Consider the following 20,392-nt stretch of genomic DNA (forward strand, 5'->3'; position numbering starts at 1 on the left):
ACTGAACTCATTTTGAGCATGTCAAATCCAGTTATTGCTCTCTTGTTCCTACGGTTCTCCGGAGCTCTCTATCATATCTTCCAAGGTTCATAGTTCTACCCTATCCTCAGCGTATATTCCCCTTGTTTCTAGGAGGACTTTTACACATGTGGGAATTTTGGAGAAAAGAAGGTGCTACGTATGCGCGGAGAGCTAATTTTGGCTACAGAGAATGGCCTCATGTCTATTGTAAAAGAAATTGACATAGGACCACTTCTAACACTTCCAAGGTTGTCAGTAGATCCATTCTTAAAAACACAATATAGCGACTTTGAAGTTCATCACACCACTACCTTAAGATTCTGTAGTACATATATAGGTCCTACTAGTAAGGGTGCACATATGTAGGCTAGGTAGGCTTTTACCACTTTAAAAGGTCTGAACTATTTATCTTAAATTTAATTATTGGTTTAGCTAAATAGACAAAGTGAGAGATCTGATCAGTCATAGGTAGCTAAGAGGAAAGGCTACTTTACTAGAGAAATATCACCCTTAACACAGAGACTAAAGAAGGTACTAGCTAGGCCACTATCATAGCTAAAAATGCTAATGCTTTTGTTCTGCCGTTCCTCACTGTAGGTACTTCATTACTCTTACTTTCCTCAGCTCTTACTTCCTTTTCACTTTCACCTTACTTACAGTAACTTTCACTTCACTTACTGTTTACTTTTATTATGAATTTTTCCTTATAACTACTTTACCTATTAAGAACAGGGAGTACGGAGTAGGCTAGGCAGATATGCATAAGTTCGTAATTTTGGTCTAGCGTATGAATAATGAGGCGCAGCGTAGCTGAGCGGCTGAGATCGTCCTTAATCACGGCGCTTATGGACACTGATTAACCTGGTTTCCCCTCAGTCTGCTGAGTATGTGTTATCTCTTTCCCCGCTGTCACTGCTAAAGACCAGAGCTTCATTACTAGACTTCACCATGTCCGGTCTGGAAGCATTCAGCCTTGCTTGCAACATCATGACAGTCATAACATTTGCCCTGGATACTGCCAAAGTCTGCCGCAGCATCAAAAAAACTGGAAGTTCAGATCCTGACCTCAAACGGAATACATCACACAGGAAACAAATTTTGAGCGATGTGGAACAAGCGTTATAGTTGAACCCGACACAACCGACCGATGCAGAAAGGCGCCTTCGAAAACTCGCCACAGAGTGCATGAAATACGAAGAAGATACTCAGAAGGAGCTGGACTATACTTCTGGCCAAAGCTTTGAAAGATTTGCGGCCGTGAGATCTACTCTTCGCACAGTGCGACGCAGACGTCATATCGATGAATGTACATAGCGACTGGAGGCTGCGAAATCCACTCTAGATTCGGCGCTCCTTGCTGAAATATTTAGCGAATTAATGCAGTCGAAAGGGTCCAAGATTTCTATCTACGACAAACTCAACAAGCAACAGCAAGACTTGCTTGATAATAACCACCGCACTCGAGACCTCCTCGTTGATTTCAGAGCATCCGAGGAAGCACAAGCCTATGAAAAACTTCTGCTCGGTCTGAAATATGAACATTTGAACAGCAGAAAGACCAGTATACTGCATCAACATAAGAGCACATTTGAATGGATATTTCCAGACAAAAAATCCGAAAGCAGCCCCGGAGTGGCCAATTCTGGGGACAACACAGATGGTGCCGTCTCATCCAGCAGTATGAGCACTGGTAGCACAATATCCAGCCAGAAAGTTAGAGACGATGGTTTGGTTAGGTGGCTGCAAAAAGACCGGGATTGTCTGGACTGTCATGAGCATGATATTCAGCAGAAAGTGAAAGATGCTGGGTTTGTCAAGTGGCTGCAAGAGGACAGCCGTTGTCTGTACTGGGTAAATGGTAAACCCGGATCTGGCAAGAGTACATTGATGAAGTTCATCGAGAATGACGAACGGACCAAGAAAGCACTTCAAGTCTGGCAACCAAAATGCAACATTATCTCACATTTCCTGTGGAAGCCGGGGGCTGAAAATCAGCGGAGCTTGAAAGGGATGCTTTGTTCTCTGTTTTATCAGGTCCTGTGCGAAGAGAGGTCTTGTACGAAGAGAGAGATTTTGCGCTCCGAATTTTACGTGATGATCCACGCCTTGTTAATAGAAACGGCATAGCCGATTGGGATGTGGAAGATCTAAAACGGCTACTCTTTGAAGTCTTCCCTTGCTCTTCTTCTGCATACTTTGTTCTTCTGGATGGTCTGGATGAACTTTCTCAATCTGACGGAGGGCCAAGTAAGCTATTTCCTCTCTTGGAGCGGTTGAATGCAATGGAACAAATAAAGCTTTGTGTCTCCAGTCGCCCCGAGCGTCTGTTCTCTGACAAATTCGAGTCTTTTCCTTCGCTACGCATGCAGGATTTAACGCAAGGAGACATTTACAAATACAGAACCGACTTTCTCGAAGAGCTTCAGCTTCGGCCTCATGATGAACTTCATCAAAAAATCTCCGATAAAGTTACATGGAAAGCAGAAGGCGTTTTCATATGGGTTTATGTTGTTCTACAGAGTGTCAAACATGGAATCAAACAGTACAATGAAGCATGGGACGATATATACGACCGCATCACCAAACTGCTGCCAGATCTCATGAAGCTTTACAAGGACATGTGGTCTAGATTGAGTGAAAAGAATGAGAAATACATCAAGAAAGCAGCACGGTATTTTGAGTTTATTGGTAGTTCCTTCAATGGAGAAAGGAACGTCGCTATGCTTGCCCTTATAGCAGATGATAATGTTTTGGATGTTTTTATCAGACCAAATGAGTTTGCATACGTTGAGAATTTGGCGAAGATGTGCAAAGACACTGCCAAAACACTGATGCCAGTGTCTGGTGGACTTCTGGAGGTCGATCCAGGTTATTTCCCCTCACACGAATACTGTGAATCAGCATCAGAGGATGAACGAAAAATCCTTCTGTGGGTAAGAAAGGATGTGCAATTCATACACAGAACTGCCAAAGACTTTCTTGGTAGTGACGAAGGGATCAACCTGTTTGAAAAATACGGATTGGGATATGACGCCTCCCTCTCGCTATATGTCAAAGCACAACTGGCTTTGTGTTCTGTTACCCGTTACGAACGTCATCCTCTCTTTAACATTTGGCATACATTCATGCTGCAGAGCTACTCCCCAGGTCTTCCTCAATCAGTTCATAGAACTTTATCCCTAATTCATCAATGTGCCGCTAACGAACCTCGGGGACTGGTACGGCCGCCCTACTTGATAAGCCACGAAAATTTCTTCCTCTTTGAGGCATCCCATTATGGCTTCTATGAATATGTTGCAGAATTTCTAGAATCCGGTGGAGGTTACAACCTCACTGCTTCAATTTACGTTTTGATCGGTGCATGTGACTTGCATCATGTTGTTGAAGACCGCTCTTCTTCATGTACACGCTATCTGGCCATCAAGGACGTCTTGCAAAGGCACTGTCAATTAGCCCCAAAAGGCCCAATGGCTTCTGGAATTTGGAGTGCATCTGAGGGCATCATGCTCGCTTGGCGTTGCTTTCTCCTTCATGAGGTGTCTGGGAACTTCAAACACCAATTTGTGGGGGTTGACGGAAAGATTGTAGAAGATATCTTGGAGATGTTCATCAAATGTGGTGTCATTTTGATGTCACCAAGATCGAAGTATCTGATAGCGGTACAATGTAGCAAACTGAGAACCGTGAAAAGTGCCAGTGTTCAGGGAACTGACCTCGGACTCGGATATGAATGCTCCCGCTGCCCACATTTAAATCTAGTGGATCCCACAATATATATCGAGGTCAATGACGAATTTCTGCTTGCAGAACTCTCAAAAAAGATTTCTGGAGCATCGGAGCTCGTTTTAGCGGAGGCAAAGAATTCATCCATGCGCCCTATCCTGGCTGACGATGGCACGAATTTTGGGGACCGCCCTGGAGCCCATACAGCCACATTCTTCCACATAAAAGTTCCTGAAGACGATCAGGAATTATTCAAGGACTGGATATTCAAGACGGACTTGAAATTTGAACAAAAGATTTTCCCTGATGAACAACCTAGCTTTTTGCAAGCAGTCGATCTAGGAGGGTTTGAAAAGGCCCTCCAGGCTCTAGAGAAGATCGGCTACGATTTGCCAGAAGTGAACAAGGGTTATGACTGTCTACACACATGGCTTTAGCCGTTCAATGTATTAATTACACACTTGAAGAATTTCAAGAAGACCCCTCATGCATCTTCAAAGTTTGGATAGTTCTTGAAAAAACTGTACATATTTTGTGAATTTTAATAGCTCCCTCCGTACAGCTGGCATGTAACGGTATAGTGCTTACAGGCTAAGCCTAATTAGGCGACTATGTATTTTCTGGGGGTCAATTTAACAACGCTCGTTATCTTATCGCGGCATCCAGCTCCGCGTTGCTTCTCCACTTCACGATTCTAACGCGCCACGAATTTCCAAGACAGCATGGACGCCGAAATGGAGATCGATTCGCCGGATCTACGAGGTTCAAAACGCGCAGCTGAAGATGCTGATTTATCAGAAGTGCACAAGCCGAAGAGGATCAAGGTAGAAAGTGTTTCACTGTTGATTTACAGCAGTATAGCTAATCACAATTCCCTCAATTAGGCTCTCGACCCTAATGTCGTCAATAAAATTGCCGCCGGCGAAATCATCGTAGCTCCAATGCACGCATTGAAAGAGCTGATCGAAAACTCGGTGGATGCTGGTTCTACAAATATTGAGGTCCTAGTGAAGGATGGAGGGTTAAAACTGCTGCAAATCACAGATAACGGGCATGGGATCGATGTAGGACCTCGAAATCGAAAGGGATATTGATACAAAGACTGAAGCTGACGTCTTAAAGCGTGAGGATCTGCCCATTCTATGTGAGCGATTCACAACTTCCAAACTCAAGGAGTTCGAGGACCTATCATCCATTGGCACCTATGGATTCCGTGGTGAAGCATTGGCAAGTATCAGCCATATTGCGCATTTGACTGTTACTACAAAAACTGCTGGCTCTAGTTGCGCCTGGCGGGCACACTATGGTGAAGGCAAACTAGCTCCAGCGAAGCCAGGGCAGAATGCTGCTCCGAAAGCGACAGCGGGGCGTGGGGGAACCCAGATCACGGTGAGCACAGCTTTCTTATAGAGTCTCAGGGAAACCCAATTCTGACCGTTGTCACAGGTCGAGGATCTATTCTACAACATCCCTAGTCGTCGCCGTGCGTTTCGCTCTTCCAGTGAGGAATATGCCAAAATTCTCGACGTTGTTGGGCGATACGCAGTGCACTGTGCTGGGGTTGGTTTCTCATGTAGAAAGCATGGCGACTCTGGCGTGAGCATTTCCACCCCATCTGCCGCCAGTACAGTTGACCGTATCCGCCAAATCCATGGCAGTGCAGTCGCAAATGAGCTTGTCGAATTCGAGTCTTCAAACCAGAAGCTCGGTTTCCGTGCTTCGGGTCTGGCTACAAATGCCAATTACCATGTCAAGAAGACGACTATTCTCCTATTTATCAATCACCGCGCTGTTGAGTCAACTGCTGTGAAACGTGCAATAGAGCAGACCTACTCCGCATTTCTGCCCAAAGGCGGACATCCTTTTATCTATCTGGACCTGGAAATCGAACCCCATCGCGTTGATGTCAATGTGCACCCAACGAAACGGGAGGTCAATTTCCTCAACGAAGATGAGATTATTGAGATGGTATGCAGTGAGGTCAGGTCCAAGCTAGCACAAGTTGACTCAAGCCGTACATTCCTCACACAAAGCCTCCTTCCTGGTGCCCAAACCATCGAGTCCCTCCAGCCGGATCAGGCTTCTGAAGGTGCAACAGACGGAAAACCCGCAAAACCTGCAACCACTCCAAAAACACCAGGCACATATAAAAGACCCGATGAGAGCAAACTTGTTAGAACAGACTCCAAAGTTCGAAAAATCACTTCCATGCTTGCCCCTTCTCCTGCACAGGAGACGTCGGATGCCAATGTTCAACCCGGGATCCCACCTCCTCCCATCGAGGACGATGGCCTCCAATACGAGACCACAGACCGACAACCCCTCAGAATCGCCCTTACATCTATCAAATCTCTCCGCAGCGCCGTTCGCTCGAAAATGCATAATACATTAACTGAAATGTTCGCCTCACACACATACGTCGGTCTCATAGACGAGCGAAGACGTCTAGCAGCAATTCAATCCGGCGTAAAGCTGTTCCTAATAGACTACGGTCTTGCCTGCAACGAGTTCTTCTACCAAGTCGGCTTAACAGACTTCGGAAACTTTGGAACTATTCGACTTGATCCGCCACCAAAGCTGGTTGACCTATTAAACATTGCTGTCGAGGCAGAGCAAGAAGAGCACAGCAACAGCAATGATAACGAAGCGGAGACAGTCTTTGCGCAAGCTGCGGAAACAGTCTCTCGGTCACTAATTGAGCGCCGCGAAATGCTAAGCGAATATTTTTCCATGGAGATAAGCGAGGACGGTGATTTGCTTTCTATTCCCCTCCTGTTGAAGGGTTATGTCCCCTCTCTTGCCAAACTCCCGCGCTTCTTACTCCGTTTGGGTCTATATGTAGATTGGAATTCGGAGGAGGAATGCTTTAGTATGTTCTTGCGTGAGCTAGCGGCCTTTTACACCCCAGAGAAACTGCCTGTTTTACCACCGGAGCCTACAAGCGATGAGGACCCTACTGCATCTGAGCCGGAAGCTGAGGATCCGTTTATTGTGACTCGGCGAGCACAGATGGCTCGAATGCTTGAGTATGCTATCTTTCCAGCTCTTCGTGCTCGTCTAGTTGCCACTACACGGATGTTACGGGGTGTGGTGGAGGTTGCTGATCTGAAAGGTCTCTATCGAGTGTTTGAGAGATGCTGAGGAGTTTATTGGTATTTTCAAGACACATTGGGGTCCTATGATTCTACTCGTAGCATCTTCAAAAGAATCCATATTTAATACATCCAAAAGTATGTCGTTGAATCTGAATCCGATTCTGGCTTTCATTGCTTCCTGTACATGCTTGAATCAACAGCCTTTCCAAGGTTCCATAGATTTGTTATCGATGAGTACATGCAGCGAAATCACAGTAAGTTCAAAATGGTTCCAAAAACTCCCAGACCTGCATGGTTGGGGTGATCGTATCAGGGGTGATCGTATCATATTCTCGATCAAAAAATGGAAGAAATAGTAGTACTCGAGTACTCACGAAGAAGAAAAGTAGAATAAATGGTGTGAAATGAAATATAAGTGTCTGAAAACGAAGCAGTCATGAAGAACAAATGTGGTATGAATGCCAAAGAAAAAGACTATCCGAAGATATGTAAATAGGGATTCGAGAAAAAAACAAAGACAATATGAGAACAAGGCATAGCATTGTCCACATGACTGCTTGATGATTTTCGATCCATCACCCGATAACTCCAGGCGCCAAACGGTCATGAAACAAATGTGTTTCGGGAAACAAAATCATGCCCTGGTCGTAGAAGTCGTGTTTCAAATCATGAAAACTGGGCGCAGCCCATAGCCCGTGAATAAACCCCCGGGTATTTAGAAAGACAAGTCAAACTGAAACAAATAAATAAAACAAAGACAAAGATCCCCAAGAAAAAGAACATCATAATCAATCATATGAGATCAGCCTCGAGTTTCACTCTTTACTGCTCTAGGTGCGCGAGTATGGCTTGTTCAAAAGAGCAATCTCACGACAGATGCTAGCCCATTCAAGCTTTCGCCTTCTAGAACCACCCAGACGTTGGGTTTGGAATTCTTCCCATTGTAGAAGCTCGTAACTAAAATAGAGTTAGTTGTATTGCACCTTAAATATCGAGTTGTGACTTACACGAAGCGCAAGTGAGGCTGAATGATGACATTGAGTCGTCTAGCCCGAACAAAACAATAGGCAGATGGAAATGTCATATCTTTAGCGGCCATTACTTCGGCAATGCAAATACTAGCGGATCGTGAAACCCCCACGCGACAGTGAACCAAGGTTGCGGTTTTGTCGTTCTTTCCATTCTCTATTTCAGATTAAGTCAGTTACAACCCATCGTCAAACATGTCAACACCACCCGTGGACTCTCAGGTTCTCACTTACCAATGAACTTCAAGCATCGGCCATATTCCTGGCACAACGGATCAATCCCGTTGTCCTGTACGTTATCGATGTACATGAGGTTCTCTTCACCCCATTTATCACGTTGCTCTGGAGTCCAAGACACAGGTTCTCCAATGCTCAATACACGTCTGATTCCCAATGCCCAAAGCAACTCGGGGTTATTGGCATGATTAATGTTGCCCAAATACATATAATCCAATATACGACTGGGCAGTGAGCCATCAATCCTCAGAAACCAGTCTGGATCAGACAACTCAGTGGGTTGCGTGAACTTGTTAGCAGGACTTTCTTGCAAAAGACGAGTCTGAATATGACTCAGAAAGGCGACATCGGTGGGGTATGCAAAGAAGTTGCGCTTTCTGTCACAATGCAACTTGAGATATGCCTCGTTTACCGGAACACCCTCTGCAAACATGAAATATGCGACTGCAAGCAAAGTGCTCTCTGTGTATCCGTCACCGCAGTGAATCAACACTCTAACGGGTTTCCTGGGCGAGCGAGTCTCAACATCACCATCGTGATCCATCTCTTCAGTTGGCTCTGGGTGAGCCAGGTAATAGATCCATCTAACAGTGTTTACAAAATCTTCAAGCTCACGGCTGTTATCCGAGGGCAGAACAATGGACCCTGACGAAGGGAACTCAATACGTTGAGCACCAGACTCAAGTTTCTTGTCAATTGCAGCAAGAAATCGAGGACCAGGAATACTTGCAACATCACTAGCTTCGATCATGAGATCATAGGAATCTTTTTCCAATGCATCATATCCATCTGGGTGCACAGTATATTCGGGAGTTGGTCCAAGCCATACATTTGCTGAGATTTCAGATGCACGAGACATGTTGGCCATCTCAATGCGCTCCCATTGAACTAAAACGTTGTTGTCGGTATATTGCAACAGGTAAGGCGATTTTGGGAAAACTTACCTAGGTCCATGCAGCTACCAGTTAAATAACCATTTGCGTCCGCCGATACCCAACTGGGGCATTTTTGAGCAAACTCGGAAAAACTGCCTAGTGGAATCATCAATATCTGCACATCACTTCTGGTACTTGGGAATAGCCATGATACTTACTTGTTAGCACAAATGTATTGTATGACTTCCGTTCCTGCATTGGATCATACTTCAGTCGCCAAGCTGCCTGTGCCAGGGAGAACTCGTCCGCGAGTGCAATCAACTCTTCACGATCAACCCCGTCGGCACCATAGATTACAATGTCCGACAGGGGAGCCAGTTTGGCTGTTTGGATGTGAAAGTTTCGAACAGAGAATCCCTCGGGAGGATCGGCCATCAAGAAACGCGACAGGGGGGATATCACCTCATTCGGTGACACTGCGCCTCGAATCCGAGACTTGGTGAGGTCTCCTCCCAGCTTGACGAGGGTGATCCCACGCCAGGCCTTAGGAGGCTTCCGCTGTGTACGTTTGCGACTGGCAAAGAACCCAAGCTGCACATGGTTGTCTGAATGCAATCCATGAAGCCAAGGAAACATGTGTGCTGGGTCAGGTAGCGGTTGAGCTGCCTGATACCCGAGCGCCTCCCCCAGAGTCTGTGCGTTGATACCATACACTTTTGCGCCCGGGGGGGTTGGAAATGATGGAATAACAGAAAGGCGGATAGAGGATCGACGCGACTTGACCGTGACTCGATCGCTGCCCGGGGGAGTCTGGACGGGGATAATCGACAGGTGAAGGGCCCGTAGGGCAGACAGGGAGATGTTTGTTGGGGATTGGGCTTGCTCGCCGGTTAACCATCAATGCCGGAGACATGGAGGAGGGAGGTGGGGTTGAATGGCGCAGCGTATGCTGCTGCTGAACAATCACAGTCGCCATGATAAGATTTGACTGAGCTCACACTCAGTGGACCAAAATATAATGTTTCTTCGTTTCTGAACGTCAATACGTTCAAAAGCCCAACAAGGATTCAGCAGCCGCAAATCAGGAGATCACGGTTACATCCTTTTGCCCCCACAATTGTGACAGGGGGCACTTATTTCTTGGTCTAGGGGGTATGTACTCGAAATTTCAAGTGAAGGTCTTTTCAAATGCCTTGAAAAACGACCCGTTGATGGAAGAAATGGATGTGGAGGTTCAGAAGCTGTAAGGCTACAAATGTGATAGATCGGGTGGAGGTCAAACAAAACTCGGAGACCCACAGGGTGGGAAAAGAGAGAATGTTGTAGGGGGAAAAGAAGGAGATGATGCCCGAGGAAGCACAACCAGTCAAACAGCTGTGATAAGAACGGAGCAAGGGATCAGGAATGAACCGGAATGAAGATGGAACAGAGGTAGAAGTAGTAATTGGTAAGGGGGAAAGAGAGAAAAGAGGGGGAAATCGGAGGAAATACAAGGTGGAAGTAAAAGTAGAAATCGAAGAAGTTGAGAAGATAAATAGTTTAATAAAATCCACGTACCCCCCTTAACTATTCCTGGGAGTCATACCGTGATAGAACTCAACTGTGCTTCTTTAACATTTGTCGAAAAGCTCATCAGATCATCACTCAGTTCCAATGTTATCATCCGTCTTCCCCGGCTCCACTATATCTCTCCGTTGTTATCACCCTTTCTTTAATAGTGTACTTCCGTCAACGTATGTATGGAAGCATTAGTTAGGCTCCATCTTCGACATTTGACACATTGATAGGCTACAACTCATAACCTTTCCCAAGGCCGATTACCCTCTGGCACCAATCAATATACGGCATCTGATTCCGATGACGCTATGATTCTCTGATTGTCTGATTTCCCCCCCTCTTATTCCTTGGGCCCAGATTCCTAGCCGTGCGCACTCCACTTTAAAGGACCCCGCACTGAGTGATAACTCTTGGAAACCGGATGCTTCTGGATATCCACACAAAGAGAAACTCAATTTAACTTGATGTTATGAGGTTTTTATCAGGTCCTCATCACTTCAAATGTTCAAGTTTATTGACTATGGGTTTCTATGTATAGATCTGTCGGTTTATTTACAATCAAACTTGAAAAAATGCAGGACGGGTATAGACTCCGTATGGAGCCTTAGTGTCCCGGTACTTTGAACATGGTCTATATACATCACGATGGGGCCAACCCCGGATCGCCAATGCGATCCACTCCCACCGGGGGGTACGTGCAGGAGATGATGCCAAACCCCCGTCAGAATTCTCAAATCAATGGGATTTTATGAGATCCTATTTGTTGAGATGCGGGTGTCCAAGGAAGAAAACCAGGCACACACCCTTGTTCTAACCATCTAAGCCGCTAAGAAAAAAACTGGTCTTTAGATCCAGATGTCTCTAGTCTCGTCTAAAGTAGCACAACAGAGGGGAATATCTTGATGTATTCAAGTCACCCCTCGCGTAGCGTTTGATAACCCTCGTACACACGGACTCACACACACACACACACACACACACACTTGTAAAAAAAGAACATAAAATGCATTAACGAATCGGGAATACGAACGAATCAGAGACTGCATGCTGCATGACTCCCCCAATCATTTATCGGCAATATCTTGTAACTCCTGTGCCAGGCGACGCAGGTAAAAACGTGCCATATCAGGCGGAACTCCCTCGAAAGATCGTGTAATACACTGCAATCCTTCTCTGGAGGTCTCATATGCGTGTAGATCCTGATTGCCATAGAAATCATGTCCTGGTGCATAACTTTTGGGAAGGTTACGGAAAAAGACGTCCACAGCCACACTCACCTCACTTGTGGCCGAGCATGCCGTGTGTAACCATAATGGGGGGATGAAGAGGATCTCCCCTGGCTGCAGAATGACTTCGCGGGGCGAGGTACCTGGGATAGCCGTGGCGGCATCCAGGCCAACGGTTTGGAAAATGTCAAGGGTGGAAGTGGAAGTACCGGGGGTAATGCGCAGAGATTGGACATTCTTGGGTGGGAACAGGATTAAGCGTCTTTGACCACGGATTTGACAAAGTACATTGGCCATAACCTGGTTTTTGTTTCATTTTGATTAGATTAGTCTGGTTACTCCTATTGGATTTCTTTCAATAATCCATGCAATTTTTCCGTGTTTCCCTTTTTAAATGTCTCTTGGAGGGTTCAAGTGGGGGAAAAAGAGAGGTGCATATGTGGACTTTTGGCTGGTGGGTCTGCGGAGTAAACACTCACATTGTAATAGGGCGACATCGTAACTGGCCCCGAAATCCGCAATGGAGAACTATGAACATTATTGGAGACTAAGTTCATGTACTCGGGAAGCCTGAAATCCCCCTGCAGAGAGGGGAAATCCGTTTCCAGATTATCTGGTAATTTGGACGGTTGCTCCGAGATAGATCGGAGATACTGACGGCCGCCAGCATGAACTTCATCTAAGAAAGTACCAAAGTCCTTGGTTACAGATGTGAAATTCTTGGACTGGATATTCATCGAATCCGATTGGGCCTCGTGCACCACAAACTAATTTCGAGAAACATTAGAAATAATAGAGGAGTTAGGCTTTAAGCCCTTGGGTTCAACTGCAGATAGGGGATGTCGTGTGATAGGGTAGCTGCCTTACCTGGCGATCTGCGCCGACAGAATTGATCAGGTATTCATTGGTCCATATCTCAGTGCAGGGGCCGAAATCCGAGCTCTCAATCACGACTGGCTTGCCATTATCCACGATTTGTTGGAATTGTGCTGCCGATTCGATTCGTGTCCTAGTGATTTGGACGGGCTTCTTCGCCTTCTTGTTAACTGGACGGCCTTGCTTCTTCTTCGGTTGCTTCTTCGATTTGGGTTTGATGATGGCGATTGGTGTCTCTGTCTTGGGAACCACAAGCGCCCATGAATTCTCCTTTGCAGAGCCTTGAGGCTCCAAAGACCAAGTTCCTTCTGTCCAGAAGGTGCCGAATGCGTAGCATGTTGCGCCTCCACCGAGGAAAAGTACACTATCGGACTCCGTATTACAGGAAACGTGTCCGGTGAGTAACGGTCGTGGACCTGCAAATGCACTCCCTAGGCCGATTGAACAGATAAGAGGTTGGCTGCATGGTGTCGTCACCTTCGATGATTCCAGAATTCCTTTTGTATCCAGGAGCAAGATTTCTGTATCTGCTGTGATTAACTGACGGGGAATGATTCCTCCAGCAACAATCAACCCAGTTGAGATGGTATTGACTGTGGCACCAAATCTGCTAAGATATTGGAAAAGACGCGGTGATGACTCTTGCACATATTCTGTGAGGTTTACGAGTTCAACCTGCCAAGACCCATCAATCTTCCTGGAAAGAGTCCAGGTCCAGAAATCCTCCAGAATGGTTCCATTGTGTCTAATACCTCCAAACAAGACACCAAAGCTATCATTAATTTTGGCGAAAGATGCCCCGTAACGAGCCTCGGGCTGTGGACCTATTGTGTCCACTTTTTGCCATCCTTGATCATCTTTCTCATTCCAGAGTAACCAGCTGTCCAGGATAACGTTCTCCTTTGTCTTGCCTCCATAGACAAGGATTGACCCGGAGTCATCATTGACTGAAATCTGGGTGGCGTTATGGCGGAATCTTGGCTCGGGCAAAGAATGGACCTGTCGCCAGCTGTTGTCCTGCTTCAACCAGCAATCATCCAGAGGAGCACCAGGGGATGTTCGGCCACCAATAAGGAAACATTTACCCGTCCTGTCATTCAGAGAGGTAATAGTGTGACACATCCTGGCGGGGATGTCACGCGACAGGGAAGTATTTTGTGATTCGTCGGCATCTTCCGGCGTATACACATCTGTTGAGGACAGTCGGTTTTGTTCGCCTTGTCCTCCGTGATGACCAAGTATATCATTTTCTTTGCCACCGGGGACAAGGGCGCCATATCGTCGCCTGCCACGTTTTTCGACAGGGCAATGTGGCTTCAGAATGAACATTTCAGAGAGGTTGGAGAGTTCCTGCTCTGCGAGACTGGCATGGGAATTATCATTTGCTTGTTTGGGGCCCTCAGAATTGTTTGATGCTATAAGCAAGAAATAATGAGATGCGAAAAGTGCGAACTCTTCCCATTCATCAAATGCCTCGTATGCATCCAGACCAACACGAACAGACTCGGGTACGAATGTATCATCCGACCATAAATCCCACAGGGTCCTGGCTTTGGCTTCAGCCCACCCAGCATTCCTGAATCGCTGTTCCTGCTCGGCCAGGGAAGGAAACTCGTGGATGGAAAATAGTGGTGCACCCACCTTGTTGAAGTGAGTCATCATAGTCTTCGCAAATGGATGCTCAGGACCATCCGGGAAGAACTGCTCTAGAATACAGAATTGGACGTCTGCGTATATCATCAGTCGGTTGGTTCACTCATAGGTCATATGTTCTCATGAGTTTGACCATATCCCACTAATATGAATTTCACTTACCATTGGTCAATTTTGATGCCCATTTGACAACCTCGTTGGCAGAATGAACATCCATGTATGTTAAGGACACCTCGGCCAGGAAGAGCACAGAGCATTCCGTAGATGGGAGAATGTTGTTTCGCAGAACATCTTCTAGCTTTTTCAAGTTCTTCAGATCGCAGCCCACAGCGCGATAACGAGAACTATGGATCTGAATCCCATCTTCATCTGATCCAAATTCTACATCCCCAAGCACATCTGTGATCTCCGGAGTTTGACGAATAGCATTCTTCTTGTGGATCATGAGCTTCTCATAGTCGATATCCACGAATACGGTATGCCCACTACGCATCGATTTATGCTCCTCGCTGAGGAGTATGAAGGGTAACGGATCACTAAGACCATAATCTCAGTATGTCTACCCTCCCTTGCAAATTGTAATTCAAGTTCCAACTACTCACTATCCACATCCAAGATTCAGCACGAATTTGGGTTTGTCCGCAGGAGCCTTCGCGATAAATTGTCGCACTGTCTCTGCCATAACTTGCATCCGCAACCAATATCCACGATTGATAATCGGCGATCGCCTTTGAGGTTTTTTCACGAAATGCTGGAAGAAATGCGGTTCGGGGTAGTAGATCGTTTCGACACTGCGCTTGGATGCGATACTGCTGTTATTTGTCTATAAACAAATCAGGTTAACTTATTGGTCTAGGACCTCAATTGTAGGGTAGCCATACACCCATAACAAGATCAGCATCTTTCTCAGCCTTAGTGGCCACGGCCACCACAGGTCGAGCAGGTCGCGCCATTTTGTAGTTGATGATGGAGGGGAAATCTATCAAAAATCTATTATCGATAAGAATTTCGTAGGCGGTGGAGAATCAAGGTGTGGCCCAAGCGCCCTCGGAGACCTCTCGCTTGTGACGACCGAGTTCCCTCGAGAGCTTCTCTGAAAGTCACCACCTCTTTCTTTCACATCTGCTACCTTTTCACTTTACAATATCGGCACATAGAGGGGCGATGATTTGGCATACATGGTGACGGGCAACTCCTCGCTGGTCTAGCCCCCATTTTGCGCCTCTTCCCAAGCGGGGTCACTACGAGCCGCGGCTCTGATATCCACCAAAAGAAGGCGATTCGCACTCCACATATCTTCAAGATGGCTATGAACTTTGTTACATTCAACCAGGACTACAGCTACCTGGCTGTAGGTGAGTTTTCCCCTCCAGCTAGTCTTTTACTTGCCGAGTATGATTTAGCCTAAAAGTGATCATCCTTGTTGACGTCAGCTAGCAACGGCCAAGGGGTTTCGCATCTTCACGACGGATCCATTTGCCAAGAGCTATGAAACCAAGGAAGGAAATATTGCTGTGATTGAGATGCTATTTTCAACATCGTTAGTAGCTCTCATTCTTTCTCCTCGAAGGTTACAGATTACGAACACCAAGGTTTGTTGCCGACTGCATCAAGGCAGCTATTTTTCTTTTATTTAAACATTGCGAGAACTAACAAATCGGTTGCATCACTTTAGCGTCAATGCACAATATGTGAATTAACATTTCCAACAACGGTCTTATCTGTCAAGCTGAACCGTAAACGTTTGGTCATCGTCCTCGAAGACCAGATCTATCTTTATGACATTCAGACCATGAAGCTTTTGTCCACAATCGACACATCACCAAATCCACATGGTATGGTCAAGATTTGAACTTGCCACTCTGACCATGTACTAACGAGGATTATAGCTATCTGTGCATTGGCACCATCTTCTGATAATTGCTACATGGCATACCCCTTGCCTCAGAAGGCTCCCGCAACAGTAAAACAACCAGCACATGCACCCCCAGGGACAACACACGTTTCGCCCACTACAGGAGATGTTCTCATCTTCGATGCCGAGAAGCTCGAAGCCATCAATGTGATCGAAGCTCATCGGTCTCCCTTGGCCTGCATCACACTAAACAGCGATGGAACACTGCTTGCAACAGCCTCAGACAAAGGAACTATTATTCGAGTCTTCTCCGTTCCTGATGGCCACAAGCTCTACCAATTCCGACGTGGCTCCATGCCTTCACGAATCTATAGCATGTCATTTAATACTACCTCCACACTCCTCTGTGTCTCTTCATCCACAGAAACCATTCATCTTTTCAAGCTCAGCCAACAGGGACCATCATCAGATGGATCATCAAGTCATTCTCAAACCGGTCGTCATACTAGCTTGGGAGCTAGCTCCTTTGGAAGTGGACAAGATGAAGATGAGAACAGCGCTGATGCCGACCTCGCATCTCGAAAGCACAATGGGACTCTGATGGGTATGCTTCGACGAACATCACAAAATGTTGGAGGAGCTGTTGCTGCTCGCGTGGGTGGTTATCTTCCCAAGGGTGTCAGTGAGATGTGGGAACCAGCTCGAGATTTTGCATGGATCAAGCTGCCACGATCCCAAAGCTCCGTCGGAGCTGGGAGCGCAGGTCCCATTCGAAGTGTGGTTGCGATGAGCAATAATACGCCCCAGGTGATGGTTGTCACCAGTGACGGAAACTTCTACGTCTTCAATATCGACTTGTCTAAGGGTGGAGAAGGAACCCTTACGAAGCAGTACTCGTAAGTGAACCGAAATGCCTTTACAAGCTATTTGCTAATTTCTTCGCAGGGTTGTTGATTCGAATGATAGATTGGGCCCCATGGACTATTAAATTACCAACCTCCCATATTTACATTCAAAAATAGGTCCCACCTGACGTTGGATCGTCCCGAAGGACTGAGTGAACTTGGGAAACTTTTTTTGAATACAAATATGGGAGGTAGTACTTTTTCAGTGATGTGGTGTCTTAATCAACGTTGATATTTCTACCACTGAGCACACTCAATCCCCATGAATAGCTCTCTACCTCCCCCCTCTTTTTCTTTTCTGTCACTGGCAAATATTCCCCTCGTTCGAAGCGATAGCGATTTCACTCATGCCTGGCGTCAGCACACCACTGTTACATGTATCCTCGAGTTCTCCTTCTTTGGGCTATTATTTTAGCCACCGGAGGTTTGCGTCTTTTATGGCTAGTTCCGATCCTCGATATCCATTTCAATTGAATTTTCAAATATTGAACGCACATTAGGGTTCCACAAATTTGGACCATTTTCAAATGTTCTTTGTAGCAAAGCTTATCAAGGAAAACTTGAATCTGGCCAGCCTGATTACCAAAAAATCAAAGTAAAACGCACACTGAATAATCCAAGCTGATTAAGAAGACTGGTCTGGTTCAAGGTGGATTTTAATCGCTCAAAAGCCCACGAAAGGGGCATCATATTTTATACATGTCTAATCTATGCAACTCGCTATGTCTATATCTATCTGAATGCTCTCCGTATATACGTTATGTAAATCATGTACAATCAATAATTGAATCAATCCTCAATTGATCCTTCAAATCCAGACCAAGAGGGCCGCCTCCGGGCGATAGATAAGGGAGTCCGTCGGCGAATCACGGCGAACTCCGCGACTCGGTCCAAAGTGGGTCAACGAAGTAAACCAGGCCGTGCGCGAAGGAAGCCAAAAATGGTCCAACCTATACACGTAAAGTTAGCACGAGCTCCTGATAAGAAACATATGGTGTAATAGATCAAGCAAATGATCCTGACGAAACTCACCCAGTGGACCCAATGATAAGTGGGAAACTCCGACGCCACATAGGCTCCGAAACAACGTGCCGGGTTAAGACCTGCATTGGTATAAATTAGCCCCTTGGCCTTGTTGATCTCCTTTTTCTTTTTTTGGTTGTATGTTTTTGCTTCCTTTTTCACCCCTGGGATTGAGGATACTGCAGTCTGCTTTTCTTTTTTCGCTTCTGTATCTCATGGGGTTGTTGCACTTACTCGCTCCAATATACCCTTCACGAGTGAAAGCGGTAGCCCAGCAAATCACTCCAACTGCAACACCAACAAGCCATGGGCTAACGGCAGGACCAAAGACCTTAGCTTGACGCGGGTCGAGGGCTACACCGAAACACAGGAAGATCAGAGCCAGGCAGGACATGAACTCAATGACCAAGCCATCCTTGGGGGCCACGAAGGCGGTGTCAATGTGGCAACCTCCAACAGTGAAATCACGGTTACCGTAAGAGGTGTTGAGAGCAAGTCCAGCCAGAGCTCCTCCCAAGGTCTGTCCAGCGACGTATAAAACCGCGCGCGGGAAGGAGATAACACGAGCGAAGAAACACGAGATCGTGATGGTCGGGTTAATGTGACCTCCGCTGGATGGGCCAAAGGTGTAGATCAGCAGCGGAGTCAAGAGGAGATTGGTGATGCCTCCAAACAGTGGCGAGAAGAAGGTGACGGTATCATAGATACCCGCCCCGGCCGTGGGGTAGGTCGTAGCTGCCATAGGATGCGTAGTAACCCATGATGAGATAAAGACGTTCATCAAACTTGCTATAAGACACGAAAAAAAATCTTCGCGTTAGCCAAGCACAACAATGGGCCTCAGTCTCTTCCACACAGAGGAAGCATGCGGAGGAGGGGGAACCATACCAACACATTCTAGCATAGCAAATTTCCATAGATCTGGACTAAGGAAACCTCTGAGATCGAAGATCTCGGCGAACGTCATGCATGGAGCCGCATCAGGCACCTTCTCCAAGAGGGCGATATTCTTGGGGTCACTCCGGTCCAGGATAAAATCCTGGTTCCCACCGAGCCGGCCAGCAAAAGAGGAGATGGCCGGCTCCATATGGGGGTGATCCTCCTTCTCACTCTGGGGAAGATAAGCTACTACCATGACGATTGAGTTTCAGGCGCTATTGGGCAAGAATGAGACAGGGACTATTTGCTGCAAGGGGTCGGGCGACACAAACCAAACGTAAACGGGACCATCCGGAGTCGATCATTGGTCAATAGGGGCTGAGTCATCCGATCAGAGATTTTCGATTTGTGTGATTTCGGTGAATCAATTTCCCCTTAGTGGAACTCTTTACATATGGGAAGGTCATCAACTTGGAATTCTTGGTGTTTTCACGTAATTTAGTGGATTCTCACTGCCCAATTCTGGTCTATGCTTTTCCTGGGTAAGTCTACGGGAGGTCTTATACTTTATCTACACCTACATTTAGACTTACCTCCGAGTCTACCATGACTATTCTTTTCCTAATGGGAATTCTATCTTATCTTATTTTTGCTTTTATCAATCAAATAAATAAATAAATAGAAAAAGAAACAAAACCGAAACGGGAATGTTTAGCCGCTTCAACCTTAAACCAATTGTCTTGTCTTATACAACCACAACCCATATATCCCCAGTGGGCACCTTGGAGACTACTAGGCACTTAAATTCCACTTTCTATCTTTTCTATGATTAATATGAATAAGAACCTTCAGAGCTCCTCCACCACTTACGTAGTGTGGGGGGCGATCTGGCTTGAATAGCGGCATATTAGTCAAGAAAATAGTTTCGACCCAAGGAGATCAGACCCGCTTCTCTGGGGAAGTAAACAAATAATTTTGAATCCTTAAAGGGGGTCCGAGTCTTCCGGTTGCAAATTCTTCAGTTCCTTTTACTCATAGTTAGTAATGCCAGCACTTGAGTGAGTGCCAGTCGTAATGCACTTTGGGTGGACTTTGATTCAAGTTGAAGCCTGGAGCGTCCTATGCATGGACGTATATGATGCCCATGGTATAGTGGTGCTCATGCTGGCAGATGAGGATACTATTAGTACATGTAGCCAGGGCCACCACAATGAACGCAAATCTAGAAGAGCACCTAGAATGATACCCGAAAAATTGATGATTCAAAATCGTGCCTGAAAGATTGGTTATTCTCGTTGTCCTCGTTGATTATCTCATTGTAAATCGAGATATGTCGACGCAAAATTCCTGCCTCGTACAAATATTGATGCCCTATAATGCACTGGCAGCTCTCCATTGTGGTCAACCGGGTTTGTGCTTGAAACTCGGTTTGCCATAGT

General features: G+C 46.1%; 6 protein-coding genes across 6 annotated transcripts; 3 read left to right on the forward strand and 3 right to left on the reverse strand.

Annotated features, from left to right (window-relative positions):
• Positions 1-1,206: 1,206 nt before the first annotated feature.
• N7483_010522 (uncharacterized protein) lies at positions 1,207-4,181 on the forward strand (the record flags this gene model as incomplete). The annotated part of the gene is made up of 3 exons (XM_057093949.1): positions 1,207-1,278; positions 1,336-2,060; positions 2,138-4,181. 3 exons carry the CDS (start codon positions 1,207-1,209, stop codon positions 4,179-4,181), a joined length of 2,841 nt encoding a protein of 946 aa, XP_056939920.1.
• Positions 4,182-4,466: 285 nt separating this feature from the next.
• Positions 4,467-6,885, forward strand: N7483_010523 (mismatch repair ATPase MLH1; the record flags this gene model as incomplete). Its single annotated transcript, XM_057093950.1, has 4 exons — positions 4,467-4,568; positions 4,629-4,808; positions 4,867-5,133; positions 5,191-6,885. 4 exons carry the CDS (start codon positions 4,467-4,469, stop codon positions 6,883-6,885), a joined length of 2,244 nt encoding a protein of 747 aa, XP_056939921.1.
• Positions 6,886-7,669: 784 nt separating this feature from the next.
• Positions 7,670-9,955, reverse strand: pps1 (tyrosine/serine/threonine protein phosphatase PPS1; the record flags this gene model as incomplete). The annotated part of the gene is made up of 6 exons (XM_057093951.1): positions 7,670-7,796; positions 7,847-8,024; positions 8,102-8,992; positions 9,049-9,135; positions 9,198-9,789; positions 9,875-9,955. The coding sequence occupies 6 exons, from the start codon at positions 9,953-9,955 to the stop codon at positions 7,670-7,672; spliced, it is 1,956 nt and encodes a 651-aa protein (XP_056939922.1).
• Positions 9,956-11,600: 1,645 nt separating this feature from the next.
• Positions 11,601-15,244, reverse strand: N7483_010525 (tRNA methyltransferase PPM2; the record flags this gene model as incomplete). The annotated part of the gene is made up of 6 exons (XM_057093952.1): positions 11,601-12,062; positions 12,242-12,529; positions 12,630-14,365; positions 14,454-14,827; positions 14,894-15,114; positions 15,173-15,244. 6 exons carry the CDS (start codon positions 15,242-15,244, stop codon positions 11,601-11,603), a joined length of 3,153 nt encoding a protein of 1,050 aa, XP_056939923.1.
• A 350-nt stretch (positions 15,245-15,594) lies between these two features.
• Positions 15,595-17,134, forward strand: N7483_010526 (phosphoinositide binding protein ATG18; the record flags this gene model as incomplete). The annotated part of the gene is made up of 5 exons (XM_057093953.1): positions 15,595-15,646; positions 15,729-15,883; positions 15,967-16,126; positions 16,181-17,042; positions 17,092-17,134. The coding sequence occupies 5 exons, from the start codon at positions 15,595-15,597 to the stop codon at positions 17,132-17,134; spliced, it is 1,272 nt and encodes a 423-aa protein (XP_056939924.1).
• Positions 17,135-17,917: 783 nt separating this feature from the next.
• N7483_010527 (MIP transporter) lies at positions 17,918-19,209 on the reverse strand (the record flags this gene model as incomplete). The annotated part of the gene is made up of 4 exons (XM_057093954.1): positions 17,918-18,001; positions 18,084-18,280; positions 18,309-18,863; positions 18,963-19,209. 4 exons carry the CDS (start codon positions 19,207-19,209, stop codon positions 17,918-17,920), a joined length of 1,083 nt encoding a protein of 360 aa, XP_056939925.1.
• Positions 19,210-20,392: the final 1,183 nt, after the last annotated feature.

This window comes from Penicillium malachiteum (assembly GCF_028827825.1).
Source record: "Penicillium malachiteum strain IBT 17515 chromosome Unknown utg000005l:1.0-9002435.0:326005.0-9005861.0, whole genome shotgun sequence".
Lineage (NCBI taxonomy): Eukaryota > Fungi > Ascomycota > Eurotiomycetes > Eurotiales > Aspergillaceae > Penicillium > Penicillium malachiteum.